Source organism: Anolis sagrei, chromosome 4 (assembly GCF_037176765.1).
Source record: "Anolis sagrei isolate rAnoSag1 chromosome 4, rAnoSag1.mat, whole genome shotgun sequence".
NCBI classification, from domain to species: Eukaryota; Metazoa; Chordata; class Lepidosauria; order Squamata; family Dactyloidae; genus Anolis; species Anolis sagrei.
The window spans coordinates 164,967,868-164,983,559 of record NC_090024.1 but is presented as its reverse complement, the minus strand read 5'-3'; the positions used below and the strand labels follow the sequence as shown (position 1 = coordinate 164,983,559).

The window sequence follows — 15,692 nt, the reverse complement described above, 5'->3', positions numbered from 1 at the left end:
TGTACATGGACATCAAATGCCACACATCATTCCCTTAAAATTGCTTAGCAAGTAAGAAAATGTATGCTTTTGGGTGGCAAGGGACTGTTGCCCCAATAATTCACCAGCAACTATGGCCATTGACAGGGCACAATTTATAACTCATAGTCCAAACGGGACCTTGAATTAAATATTGCAAAATACTAGTATGCAAGGCTTGGAATATATCTTTTTCCAATTCCTAGGCTGGGGGATCCTGGAATTTGTAGACCAAAAAATGATTTTCTCCATTGTGCTAATATGTCATGCAAATTGACAGTCCTGCTGCCTTTAGTAGTCCATTTAGCCCCAATCTCAACTGGTCTGAACAAAATCAGTAGGGACAGGATTATAGCTTCTCCAATCCTTCTGAATATGACCCTATAGGTTCTTTTTGTCAAACACTATTCTGTTAGGAACTTGTCACCCATGGACTGGATATTAAAGGAATGCTCAATTGTTTGCATATTATAGCATAGTGCTCTCTTTGATGTGTTGGACTAGAGCTCTGAGAGGCCAGGGTTCAAATTCCTGCTCAGCTTTGGAAACCCACTGGGTGACCTTGGGCAAGTTACATTCTTTCAGCCTTCGAGGAAGGCACCAGCAAACATCCTCTGAATAAAACTGGTCAAGAAAGCCCTATGACAGAGTAACCCTTACTCACAGTCAGCTTGAAGGCACATAACAATCAGTTATGTGTGGTCTTATATTTCTTCAACAGCACCTTTCTGCAACATTTCAAACTGTACAGCTCCACAATGTTTTGTACTGAGAATTTCAAAAACCAGTTTTCAGTATGGTGTGGTATGGTATGGTTTGCTTCTTCAAAAAAACCTATTCAGAAAACCTATGGGAGTACAAAGTCTTGAATGGATTCAACTTGCTCTTTTGGATCACAGCCATAATCTTGGGCCTTGTTATATCTGATTTCAGGAATGCTTCCAGACGGGGTAATCCTAATGTAATAAGAAAGGTATAAGGTAGCTAGCCCATCTTTTCCTTTCCAAGAATTTATTTTTAGGTAAGAAAAATAGATGAGAGAAGTGCTGAGGACTTCCTCCATCTCTTCCTAATAGGTAAAGAGTTATTTTGGATGAGCTATGATCCCACAAAAGCTACATCTGGAAGCATCCTCAAATTTCTTCATATTGTCCCCATAATTTATGTTAACATATGGATGACTACAATGACTGGCAGTACAACTAGGCATAAATGATTTGTTTAGGTTATATTGAAAAGTAAAGAGTTATCCTAGTAGGTACAGTACCACTCTTGTATCCGGGGGGGGGGGGGTATATCTTCCAGGACATTGCTTTCATTCACACAACTAGGGAACACACTCCCTAATGAAATCAGGCCAGCCCCCAATCTCCTGACCTTCAGGAAGAAATTGAAATCATGGTTGTGGGGCCAAGCTTTCGAGGAACAGTCGCAGCAGTAACAATCATGTGATTGACAATGGATGGATTTTGAATTATGACTCTGGACTTGGACTTGTCTCTTTTAAATTGTCTTTTTAACTTATGATGATGTTTTAATTAATGTTTAACTGTGTTTTTTATTATTGTTGTTGGCATCTAATGGTTGATGGTTGTAAGTCGCCCTGAGTCCCCTCTGGGAGTGAGAAGGACAGGATATAAATGTCTGAAATAAATAAATAAATATTGAATCCTATTAAATTAATAACTTCTTGTAGGAGCACAGAATAGAATCATTGGAGGATATTGAAAATGTTTAGAGAGGACATTTCTCTGGGCATCTCTAGGTAATCCAGTATCACTCTGTGGTCAACTTCTATGGAAGCTTATCATACAATCATCTGAAGGACTAGAGAAGGCCTAGAAAGGACATATTTTGTCAGATATGGTTAAATGAAAGCATGGGCACCAGTCCTGTGGATACTGTGGTAGTGCTATATTTACCTTTTCATAACTGCAGTATGGCAGTGTTACTTTTTGTACTGCAACTCCCATGCTCTTCCAGTCAGTATAGCTCCCAGCTTTGACCACCACTTGCTATTGATACAGTCAGTTGTATAGAGCTTTGTTAAGAAAACGGTGCTCCTTGTAGCTTATGAGGGAAGTGCATTGCATGGGAGAACAACCATGGGCTTAAATCACACAATAATAGTCATATTTGTAAAGTGTTGGCCCTTTTGTTGTGGAATTTTGAAGAGGGGAAAGGTAGGATACACAAAATTAAGAGGCTTGAGTGGAAGAACTGGTCCTGCCAAACTACAAGGCATCATAAAATTTGGAGATCTAGGAGATTGGCTCACCTGCTTGAAGAAGGTCAGTGGCTCTGTGGCAGGACATGCTAGGTTCTCAGAGACAGAAACATGGTGCGTTCCTCTGCACTAAATTATTAATTGATGTCTTCATTTGCTCATAATTACATTTCAGTAACAATACAAACTGTAATTTCATATTTTATAGTTACATCATTGATGAGTCATTGTGGTCACCATAGAATGAGAGAATTAACCATAAATCTGTACAGTTTGGATGTTGGTTCCTTCCTCTCCTGCCATAAGGAGCATTCACACACACACATTGCTTATCTAAGGGATGGGAACAAGGAATGAGTTTGATCTGGCAGAATCGATCTGAAGCTCTCATCTCTTTTTCCATGCGGAGAATAACACAGAGCTCCATGTCTCTCTCCCCACAGAAAAGGGCTATTCATCATCCAACTGAGAAAAAAAGTTCAGTCTGTGCATCATATTTTGCTGCACACACTTGGTCACTGCTTTGAAGGGTTAGGCAACAGGGCTGTATGCTCAACAATAAGAATCTAGGATCTTAAAACATTACTTTCATTTACTATTTAGGAATGGTTGCTCAATAAAGATGACATCTAATACTCTTTTCTTTGTTTTTAGGCCATGCATTTTGGCTGATGTTCAGTACCTTTTGAATGATGGTGGGTGCATCTAAAGTTCTGGTGGTCTTCTACATGCTCTCCTGCAAGGTCCACCAAGTCCTTCTTTCTGACCATTGTTCAAACACAAAGGAAGTTAAGTATTAAACCTAAGAAAATACTAAATCACCAGATTTCACTACTTTATTAACAGATTTTTATAAGACATTTAATAATGGCTTGAACAAACATGCATTGTATGTTGCCTTAAAGTCCAAATTATTAGGAGAGGAGGAGCAATGGTGGTATTAGTAGTGGTATGCCAAAACATTTCTGTTAAATCAGAGTCAGGAGTGGGCAACTTCTAAGGGTGACTGTAAATCTAGAAATTGCTTATGATTCAAGCAGAGCTTGGCGGGGAGCAAAATCAACTACAATTTCAAAAAAATTGCAAGGTACTATTCTTATTTGGCGGACTGGATCCAGAACTTTGAAACCTTTAGCTAGCCTTTACAGTTTAAAAAACTCAGACCAGGTTCAGCATCTGACTGAAATGAAAGGTACGAGCTGCTACTAATTTTTCCTCGTTTCTTTCAAAATTGATTTTAATAGTATTTTGAGATATCCCTTTATAGGATTATTTCCAAGTTTTGCCCCATTCTCTTGGAAATCCTATTTTTACGTAGCAGTAAACAATAAGAAGGCAACAACTAGCAGTGTAATAATATTTTTTGTTGTGTCAGGAGTGACTTGAGAAACTGCAAGTAACTTCTGGTGTGAGAGAATTGGCTGTCTGCAAGGACATTGCTCAGGAGACACCCGGATGTTTTGGTGTGTTAACATCCTTGTGGGAGGCTTCTCTCATGTCCCCTCATGAGGAGCTGGAGCTGATAGAGGGAGCTCATCCACGCTGTCCCCGGATTCAAACCTGCAATCTGTTGGTCTTCAGACCTGCTGGAAGAAGGGTTTAACCCAGTGTGCCGCCAGGGGCTCCTCAGTGTAATAAATAATGAAAGTATGTGATTTTTTAGACATGGTGAACAATGGGAACAAACAAGAATTTTAAAAGTAACTTTTTAGTCTCTGGTTATGGGGCTTCATACATCTCTTCTGTCAGCATTTATATAGATCAGGTATAAAGATATACATTACACATTTCCATCAAATCATATACTGAATCAAAGATGTAGGTGTGTATCTGAAAGAGCCAAACATGTGATGAATGACAAATCACTAGATGTTTCCATTGCAGAATTTTAAAGATGCACATTAAACATGTACCTGTATTAGGGACTTTTGAGGGGATTTCTCCAGATTCATCTCATTTAAAGGGCAGACATGCTAGCCGATGAGTAAAAAAAATCCCTATAATTGTGGCGTTCTCCTATTCTGCATTTAGTGTAATGGTTAAGGCTGGCTCATATTCTTTCACATATATTTGAATCACATACACATCTGTCTCACCTAGTCAAGGATATGTATCATCCGTTTGTCTGATCTAAGTGGAAGTACTCAAATGATTCAGTTTATACTGATGGCTCAGCTTTTCTCACAGTTCCTAATAATTTGGGAGTAGATGAAAATCACTAAAATCATGTGGCCTTATAAAATGCATCAAATTAATTTTTTCGAATACATAATATAATGTTTCAGTGATATTAATCTGAGCCCAAAACCTCTTATATCATATATTTACCACTTTTATATAGGGTGTAAAAGTAATAAAGTTTGGCAGCACTTTAACTGCCATGGCTCAATGCTATGGAATCCTGGGATTTGCAGTTTGGTGAGGCACCAGCACCCTTTGGTAGAGAAGGCTATAGACCTTGTAAAACTACAGCTCTCATGATTTCATAGCATTGAGTCATGGCAGGTAAAGCGGTGTCAAAATACATCAATTCTATAGTGTAGATGCACCTTTTGTTTCTATCTACTGTGTTTATGAACATATCTAGTTACAAAAGATTTATGGTAAGATATTGATGGCATTATCTTTTTTTCAACCCAGGTTTAATAATCTGTTATGGACGTGTGTGGACAGAACCAGCTTCACTCGTTCAGATGGGCCAGAATGTTTCTGTCAACTGCCATTCTGATAAAGACTTCTGTCAGAATGGTAAACTGTATTTAATCCTAAATAACGTCCGTGTCAAGGATCGGTCATTGACAGTTATAAACAAGACAACAATCCAGCTTCACCTTCATGATTATCAACATCCAGTTTCTACGGTCCAGTGTTATGTTGAATGTCCCAAAGAAACAAAAATGATATGTGGAACACAATTTTGTTTGGGCTGTGAGTAATATATGATGATGCAGTGATTTTTTTCTTTGACTTGTAGGTTGTGCTACAACTACTATTTCTACGATTACTTGTAGAAATAGCCACCAGTTTATTGATAAGAGCAACATTTTGGAGATTAGTCATTATGGATGTCCCATTCTCAATTATGTATCTGTAGAAAATCATTTTTGGGTCAATGGAATTGTCTTTTGAATGGTTGAGCTCAAGCTGTCTGCTTGTATTTCTCTCCCTCTATCTTCTTAAAGAAAATGATATTACTGTGTTTTAAAACATTTTGAATTATTATTATTATTATTATTATTATTATTATTATTATTTCTTACCTGTCTCTCCTCATGGCTTGAGACAGCTTACAACATTGCTAAAACACATAATCAAAGCACATAATCTCACAACCTCTGGGGATGTGTGCCAGTGATGTAGGCAAAACATCAGGAGATAATGCTTCTAGAACATGGCCATACAGCCCGAAAAACCTACAACAATCCAAAGCAAATAATTTAAAAACAATCTGTAGAATACACATATTAAAACATATTTGCATAAAATATATATTAAATACACAAAACAAAAATTAGACATAGAATGGAAGTTTGTCATTAAAAATGCCTAGGTGAAAATAGAGTGACTTAGAATTGTAATACAGTAATTAGTGGAGCTTAGATACTTTACTTTTCAGACAACAAATCTTAGATCCCCCCCCCCCCCCCCCGACAGTTTTTTTAATGATCCCAGTTTCTGGAGTTTGATACATGTATGGTTTGTTTGTTTGTTTTTACTCAATATAATCTTACATGCTTTGTGATTTTTTAGATCTACCAGACAAACCAGCTAATTTAACTTGTTTCATACATGAATATTTGGACAATATGACGTGCACTTGGGACCCAGGCAAGAACACTCATTTAGACACTAGCTACACCTTATATTTGAACAGGTAAGAAAGTTATTTGAAGTATCTGAAATCAAAACTACTTGTATTCCATGCCTTGGAGCAGTAGTATTTTCCAACCTTTTTTGGACCAGGGACCCCTTGATCAAGGACCATTTTGACCAGGGACCACTCTCTAACATTAGTACCAAAAGGGTTATAAATCAGTTAAGATTTGGTTTGGTTATTTGGGGTGATGATTCAGAAAACTACATTGGATAGACCACATCGGCTCTAGTTTCTTATACAGCACGTATGCCATCCAGTAGTCACCATCTGCTTGCCCACAGAAAACCATATTTAATAATTTAGAGTTGATGTGATCTAGCCAATGAAATTTTCTGAATAAGCACCCCCCAAAAAAACCAGGAACAGGCCTAAAAACAAAGACACCAAGATGCCCCCACTTCCAAGCACCACATAGAATGGCTCCACTCAGGGGGATAGAGGAGGAGGAGAAGCAGAAGTCAAGGGGCTTGTTTTTGAGGCTTTTGTAGGTAGTCAGCCTCTCAACATCCACGTTGCCTCAGCACTATAAGAGGGTTTTGTGAAACCAGTCGCTCTCGTTGCAATGGTGTAGAAATGGTGAGGCCGCTGACCATATTTTAGTTCTAGCGGACCACTGATGGTCTGTGGGCTACAGGATGGGAACCACTGCCTTGGAGGGTTATTGAAGCATGTTGCAAATGAAAAGTGAATTGATGGGCAATGCATTTCACTGGCTCACTTCTCTTTGATTCTAGAGTAGTATTTTTCTCCCATGCTGTCTCTTTTGGTCACTTGGGTTTCTTCAAAACTGGCGGACTGTTCTTCTGCTATCTCAGAGCCACAAAGAAATCTACAATCAAAAGAGAAATGTGTTGATTTATATGGTATTCCCCTCATTGATAGCAGTTGGAATAAAACATTATGAGTGTCCTGTCCATGCCAACATCCAATAAATCAGCAAAGAACAGTCCAGTCTCCGAACAGTGACACTGAATGTTTAAGGATAAACTCACTGAAGAAATTTGAGAGACTGCATGGAAATAAATTTGGGGAGATTCCAAACGTTTGGCCTACGTCTTCATTGTCCTTTTTAAGGAGATTTAGAGATGCTGCAGCTCAGAGTCCAAAATTCAAATGTGTCTGGTACTCATCCAACTTGGGAATAGTACTGATCTTTTAGCTCCACTAATTTCCTGGTATTATATTGGAATGGGCTGGCCAATTATATTGACATTTAGATCCAGCTCTACCTCGTACTCCATTTATAGCTTTGGGTGAACCATTTGTCTCCAGGTATTAACTGGAGATGGAGTGGGAAGAAGTCATCATGTCAGCAATTAGAAGGCACTGTGAAACTATAGGCTTGTTTTTACCTCTAAATAGACTTTTAGAAAGCCAAAAAGGATGGAGAAAAGGAGAAGTGTGATCATCTCATATGGTTAGTGATGATACGGAACAATAGGATGCTTCAGAATTCATCTGAAATTACTATCTCTCTGGTTCAGTATTGTGCCAGTAGTCACCTGAGGGCCCTTCCAGGCAGGCCCTATATCCCAGGATCTGATCCTAGGTTTTCTGTTTATTCCAGATTATCTGGCAGTGTGGACTCATATAATCCAAGCAGAAAACCTGGAATCAGATCCTGGGATATAAGGCCTGTCTGGAAGGGCCCTGAATGATTCTTAGAATAAAAGTGCTGGGGAAATACATATGCCACACCTCATCTAGTGCAGAGATATGGAAAGTGTGGCCTGTGAACCACATGGGGCCATAAGACTTTTTGGGGTCCTAAGATTTCCTTAGCAACCCTTTCTTTCTTCCCAAACCTGTTCAGCTTTGAGTTCCTGTTGTAGAAAGTGATGAAATTATTTTGTGCCTCCCAGGGGTGTGAGTGGTATTTGGAGACAATGTGGAAAATATTTCCAACTTTTTTGAAAGATGGCAAAGCAGGGCTGGGGGGAGGGAATAGTTTGCAAGATCCCATAAGTCCCAAGGTGACCAACATATTGGCAGCTGTCAACTCCTGATTTAGTTTCATACTAATTAAATACAGGAGTAGTTCTAAACTATCACAATTAATGAAAGGTACATTCATGAGCTTGGTTTGGCTTGAACTGGAATGATGAACTTTGATAAAGGTGAGGGACATGTAGTTCAGAGTGGCATAGCAAAGTGTGAGGTAGTGTGAGGCATTTTATACCTGCTTTACTGTTGTGATTTTTGTATTCATAAGTATATGTCTTTAGTCTCAATGAAACACTTGAAGAATATTTCATGGAATGATACATCCCAGGAGTTGTTTTAAAATGCAGAGTAATCTTAAGAGGCTGCAATTCTGAACTTGTGACATTCTGAAGGCCAGAAGAGCAATGGACGGAAGAGCTGAAGAAGGTTCATTCAGATGTTAACTATTTTACAAAACAACATCTTTCTCAACTTATTTACCCATGTAGAATTACAAATGCATATTTGTCTGGAACATAGGGAAGGAGAAGAACTGCTTGTACTGGATTCTGCTGGAGAAATAGTAGGACATCTAGCCTGGAACTTGGAAAAAAAATACTTTTGAGGATTACAGTCATCGGAATCCCTCAACCAACATGGCCACTGAACTTATAAAGTTATATTATTTTGGGGATATAATCTAAAGAGTCACTTTGCTAAGCTTTTCTAAACCTATATTTTTCATTTGAAAAGGTCACTTCTAATCTTGTTCTGGCTGTGTGATATGCATTTGCCTGGAACATAAAGTTTGGTCTTAAAACTAGGTTAGTTACAAATTCAGGCAAGAATTAAGAAATGACAGAGATGCAACTGATGTTGTGGTCTGACTATGGGGACTAAACTTGTGGTTAAACAACCACAAACCAAGTAGGATTATGCATGTGCTGTAGGTCTTGAATGCTAGAAAACAAGGTAGTGTCCTACTTACACTTTCTGGGGAAAAAACAGGTCACCAGACTTGTCTTTAACTCTAGACCTGATCTTAAGAAAAGAAATGCCTTTTCCCTCTAAGTAAAACACTTTGCTCTCAATGTTCAAGCAGAAGATTTTCTGTTATTGGGCATGAGAAGTAGCACTGATATTTTATAGATTCCGTGTACAAAACAAAACACACTGTGCAGGCATGATCACAATCCTGAATCCTGGTTTGGGATGTAAATTGTCCTTTATGGGGCCTCTCCAAGACTTGACCATGCCATGAGGAAAAAGTGAGATTGATTCCTCAGGAAACTCACTCTGAAGTGCCGTGAAAGGACAGTCGATTGTTACTTATTTCTTATTGCATGGTTACTCCTAGACAGAAGTGCTTGTAAACTTTTCTCGCTTGGGTGGGAAAAGAACTTTAATCAATTTCAGATGCTATGTACCTTAACTTGGAGATTAGGGGGTCATTTTCTCTTCTACCTGAAAAGGAGTAGAATATCTTGACCTAATTGCAACTATTCTTTTCCCTGAGTCGATCCACTGCCTTCATGTCACTGTTGTCATTTGAAGTCCCTGTAAAATTCCATGAAATACAAGAAATTCAATGGATTTTACAAAGTTAGAAAGATAGAAAGAGAATGAATGAGTGCATGTTTATTTCAAAGAACTAACTACAAAAGAGGAAAAAGGAAATAGAGAGGGAAGTGAGACGTAAGTGAAACAGTTCAGAGAAAGAAAGAGATGAAGAGATAAAGGCCAACTGTAGCAAGAAAGACACATCTGGTTGCAGCAAGAATGGAGAAAATCATTTTAAAATTTGGGGATTTTGTTTTTGTGTGTGTGAGGAAAGTGGTCCAACTCAAAGAAGGAAAATCAAAAGCCCCAGTTTGCTATTACGTTATTCTGCAAATTTTCAGAAAACAATAGGCATAATTAACATGATTCAGTTGTGTTACAGGGATTATGCTGGTTGAAGAAATCCGAGGGCTATAGTTTTTTAAAAAAAACACAACTTTCTCCATCTTTGAACACAACAGAGATTACACCCTGGATAGTTTCTTTCACAGATGGTCTAAAATTGCAGCTTGACACTGAACTCTCCTACTGATATCAATGGGACTTTCAAATGCCTACGGATGGTTGGCTCACACTCCATATATATGTTTTAATGCTCTTAATCTTGTTTACATTTTTAATTGAAGTGTTTATTTAATTGCATACTGGATGTATATTGTTTTAAGACATTAAATTATTGCCTATGCTATAAGCCACCTTGAGTCCCCCTCAGAGTCGAGAAAGATGGGATATAAATATAGTAAGTAAATAAATAAATAAAATATGGAAGTTAACATAACTCTGTGTTTTTGTTATACTGTAAGATGGATCTCCTCAATGCTGACTAAGATATGTATAGAACTGAAATGCTAACAAATTTGGGTTAATATTTAATATATCGGAATGTTTTTATTAGGGTTATACAGCACATAGAATATAACCTATCAATAACTTCTGAATGTTTTCAGAAATCTCTACCTCAGATTAATGTTTTATAGCAATAGCAAAATAATATGTATTTTGATTATTTTATCTTATAGTTTACCACCAAAAGAGAACAAAACATTTTCTGCAAATAATACCTTTGTCATCATCCCCCTGAGTCAACTGCAAGAAAGACAACAATTTTCCGTTTTGGTCCATGTTGAAAATGATCTCGGCACAGTATATTCAGATCCACTGCATTTTGACCTCAATGATATAGGTAGTATTTATAGTAATTTATAGTAATTTTTTCATTAAGAATTGCTTTTAACATTGTTGGGTTTTTTTTAATCTTACTGTTTAAGTAGTAAAAGTTAATAATGAGAATTTAATCGATGTTTGAGAATATGATGTCAGAACTCTACACAGATGACCTGTAACAAAAAGATTCAGTGTATTCTTGCAACCTAATTGGCTGTCTCCTGTTCAGAATCCAGCAGGTCATTCTATTTCTGATTGGCCAACATTTCCCATATTGACCTAACATAAAAGTCAGGGTTTTGTAGCTACTGGGCATGCCCAGTCCTCAAATAGCTGATCTGGGAAAGAGGAGTTATCCTCTAGGCTCCTGCAAATATTAGGTACCCATCATTTGCTTTTCATTATCCCTGTTTTGGCTAAATACTATCAGCACTCTCCACCTGACCACTATTTAGAAGTGATACTTTTAATTATATGAAAAAAGGTTTGTGTTTTGGTCTGTTTTTGTTCTCTGAATGGAAAGAGTCCTAATTCAAAGATCCTTTTGAATCCTTTGTCCATGGCTGCTGGTGGATTCCATGTTAGCAAGGCAGTAGATCCACTCTTGGTTTCAATCTGAGCTTTAAAGAGATTATCTAAGATATTGAATCTACTAATTTGAAGGTAGATTCAACAACCAGGATAGCTTATTCAATATAATTACAAAAAGAGAGCACATATTTCGGTGAACAACATTAGACCCAAATTTCACTTTTGTTGCACATCTAAACGGCTCTGGCCCAGTTTACCTGTCCGAACGGATTCTCCCCTATAAATCATCAAGGCTATTAAGATCTTCCGGGGGGGGGGGGGCTGCTCTCGGTCCCACCACCCTCACAATCACGGTTGGTGGGGACGAGAGACAGGGCCCTCTCGGTGGTGGCTCCCTGGCTTTGGAACTCCCTCCCATTAGAGGTTAGATCTGTCCCCTCCCTCCTGACGTTCAGGAAATCACTAAAAACCTGGCTCTGGAATGTGGCATTCGAGGACTGAACCTAGAACCTTTCCCTGTGATGAATTATGATGAACTGTGACTACGAGCATGACTATGACTTTGACTGGATTGACGATTTGGCGTAGGAAACTGTAATGATGTAATGATGATGTTTTTATTGTACTGTGTTGTACTATTTTAATATGTAATGATTTGTACCTGTTGTTCTTTTATATGATTGTACTTTATATATGCTGTAAACTGACCTGAGTCCCTTGTCGAGGTTGAGAAGGCCGGTATAGAAAACCTCTAAATAAATAAATAAAGTCCCTATTTGAGTGCAATTGGATTGAACCAAACCATGTCCATTAGGCCTAAATCTTGCTGGTAGTCCTAAATGTCAGTCAGACATTCATGAGATTTACGTGTTGACTCATTAGTCAATGAGACAGTTCTGATTGGGTTTCCCAATGGGATGCAGACTTTAGAATCCAACTAAAATATATAGAAAGCAAATGCACAGTTCAAGAGAACTATTTCTATAAGAACATAGAAAAATGTGCAATGTAGGCCTGCCAAATCCAGCATTTTGTCCCCATAATGGCTAGCCAGTTGACTATGCCCCATCCATGACCGATAGCTGGTGGCTTCTGTGTCAAAGAAGGACATTCATTCCAGCTTTCAGTTAACTAACTATCCAAGGTGCTAAACTCTGTCCCTCAAATTAGGGGCCCTTCCACACAGCCCTATATCCCAGAATATCAAGGCAGAAAATTCCACGATATCTGCTTTGATTTGGGTTATCTTTAGAACACACTAACATATATTCCAGTTCAAAGCAGATAATGTGGAATTTTATTCAGCTGTGTGGAAGAGGCCTAGGTTCAATATCTTGGTTAGGCCCTTCAATGTTCAGACTAAACCCCATAATGGATTCACTGCTTCGTTGAGACAGTATCATTAGCCAAAGTGAATTAACTAACTACCAATGCTCAAAAGTAGGTCTTGAGTATACAGTAATAGGACCTTCCTACTTGTGAACTCCAGCAACTCGTATACAAAGTTATCATACACCTGTAGCTGTTCAAACTTAGACCAAATCAGCCTCTAAATTTGGCCAAATATTAGCCAGTTTGTCTGCACATACTGAAGTTACGGTAATATTCTTGCATCTTTTCAGTGATCCCAGCTACACCTATTGTTATCCAAAATACAACTATAGACTCTTCGGAGTTTAAGACTATAATATGGTGGCAAAAACAAACTGCAATTAATGGAACCTACTGTGAAGAACGTTATAAGGAGATGGCAAGTGAAATGTGGCATGTAAGCAATTTGTTTTTCTATGATTTATATATGATTTTATATATAGACAGCAATAGCTTGACTGTTGCATTTTACTCATGTTAGTGCCAAATCTCGCCTACATAACCTTTATACAGGTATAGATTTCCTAAGATGGGTTTCTGTCCTTCTACTGGTTCAGTAGAATGGATTTTAGCTATAATTTCTTATAGCAAAGAAGCATTCAAAAATGAGTTTATGAATTTGAATGGATGGGCAGTTAGAAGGCTTATGTACTACGTGGCCTTATAAATATTTTTTCTCTTGTACGTAATGACTACTTTCACCAAGCCACAGTGTTTAGAACCTCATGTCCTTGTGCATCATTTACAGGAAGGGTGAGGAGAGGAGAAATCAAGATCTATTGCAAATTTTGGGAAATGTTACACTTTTGGACATGCTGGCTGAAGAAGTCAAGTATTTACTTTCCAAACTTTGAAATTTTCCAAGCTCTATTATACAAATACATTTGTAGGCTAAACTATGTAACAAAATTTGAAAATAAAAATCCCGTTACTAGGTTGAAAATATTATTTCCTGTTTAATTGTGTAGCACTCACCCTGAAAGTAGTCGTTACACTCCAGAAACTTTGTTTTTGTGGCTGCCACAAACTATGTTGAATTAGTTGGGACTCTATGAGATATTCATTGAAAAACTATAGCAAAATGTGCTGCAGTATATCGTGCAAAAACAAAGGTTTTGCAGTTTAATAAACCTTTTCCATCTTTTATAATAGAACCAATTCGGAAATGACATTTTTAACCCAGGAATAATAATGGTGTTACATAGTGTTGTTTGCAGTAGATTGACATTTTAAATGAATGTAAGCATATATATTTAGGACTGCTATTGTAGGCTGCTGAAAGTTTGTAATCAGAGTTGACTATTCTGTGAAGGAGTGTGAATCCAGTTCAGTTTTCTTACTGAAAACAAATTTCTAAGCTCAAAATATTCTGAGGTTTTCTTTTATTTAACTCTAAGAGCATAGCCTCTGCATTTAGCTCTGATTGGATCTATGAACCAATCAATAATTTTTAAAAATTAGCAAGTAGCTCTGGTAAGTCTGAACTCTGTCTATGTTGTTGTTGTTGTTGTTGTTGTTGTTGTTGTGTGCCTCTGAGTTATTTCTGACTTACGGTGGTCCTAAGGTGACCCTATCATGGGGTTTTTCATGAGCTGAGAGTGTATGACTCACCCAAGGTTACCCAGTAGGTTTGTATGGCTGAAAGGGGGAATCAAACCCTGGCCTCCAGAGTCATCATCAAATGCTCAAACCACTACACCACACTGGCTCATATCCATAATATGCACAGTGATATATTTTCTATAAAAGTCATTCTTCATTTTTATATGTGGTTCATTGATTACGCTAAACAGGGAAAAAAGAACAATTCAAGCCTAAACTCTCCTTAAAAGCCAAATTTACCAAACTGAGACTGTCATACTTTAGGCATATTGTGGGAAGACATAACTCACTGGAAAGGACAATAATAGTTGATATAGAGAAAGGCAGTAGGAGAAAAGGAAAACCACATTCCAGATGGAGAGACTCAGGACCCCAGAATATCAAGGCAGAAAGTACCACATTATCTGACTGTGGACTCAAATAACCCAGTTCAAAGTATATAATATGAGATTTTCTGCCTTGATATTCTGTGTGGAAGGGGCCTTAATCAAGGAAGATATAGATCTGAGTCTTCAAGGTCTGAGAAGGGCTGCTGGTGACAGTTACTTGGAGATCTCATAAGCCCAAGTCAATTTGATGGCAGTAAATTGCAACAACAATGACCAGCATTCTATTATCCAGGTAGCCTAAGGAACTCGTCACATTGACTGAACCGAGCATCATAGGATGCTTCCAGCTTGCTTCGGGGATGGAGCTCCATGCCTGCCATCACACAATGCCATATGACTTCCACCCCCAACCAGAGTGGAAGCATCCTTGTATGCTTCCCTCCAAACATATTGTACTGGCTGCAATAGTTTGGGTGATGCTTTCTCCATGTGATGGGGGAAGCAGCTCTGCACTGGAGCAAATAACAAATAACAATTTTAAAATTAACTTTTAAGTCTCTGGCTATGGGGCTATGGGATCTTCTATCAGTTATGAAGATATACATTAAGCATTTCTGTCAAGTCATATCGTGAATTAAAGATTGTGATGGCACGCATGAGCCTTTGGGAAAACTATCTTGTCTGGCTTTACTCGAGAACTATCTGTATACCTTCTGTTAAGATTAAGACCCTGAGCAGACAGAGGCATTTTAGGCAAGGTGAACTGATAACCAAAATGAGTTTACTGAAAATAGGATGAATAAAGGGTTAACTCAACCTGGGACTATCATAAGGTAACTTAAAACAATACATTACAAAAGGTGATTTTGCTGGTTGCAGTCATGTTTCTGGAATCTTTGAAAGTCTTTTTCCTCTGGTGTAAAGCGATGGATTATAAGTTGTTGCTTACAAACTGCCTTAATCTTATCTCTTGTGAAGCTTAGGCTGCCAAAAGCTTCTGTTGTCCTTTGGACTGTTGGTATAATAATACTGCTAAATGCAGCAGGTGCTAAGAATGCTTGCTGTTGGATTGCTTGGCCTAGGATTATCA

At 38.0% G+C, this 15,692-nt stretch overlaps 1 protein-coding gene across 1 annotated transcript in view; it reads left to right on the top strand.

Moving 5' to 3' along the window:
* The first annotated feature begins 2,930 nt into the window (after positions 1-2,930).
* The window catches only part of IL23R (interleukin 23 receptor), a 41,115-nt gene continuing 28,353 nt past the window's right edge, over positions 2,931-15,692 (top strand). Inside the window, exons 1-5 of the mRNA XM_060773701.2 lie at positions 2,931-3,026; positions 4,878-5,173; positions 5,996-6,119; positions 10,625-10,788; positions 12,923-13,068. Coding sequence (XP_060629684.2) covers positions 2,935-3,026; positions 4,878-5,173; positions 5,996-6,119; positions 10,625-10,788; positions 12,923-13,068 — 822 coding nt within the window. The 5' untranslated portion in view covers positions 2,931-2,934. The remainder of the gene's footprint in view (positions 3,027-4,877; positions 5,174-5,995; positions 6,120-10,624; positions 10,789-12,922; positions 13,069-15,692) is intronic.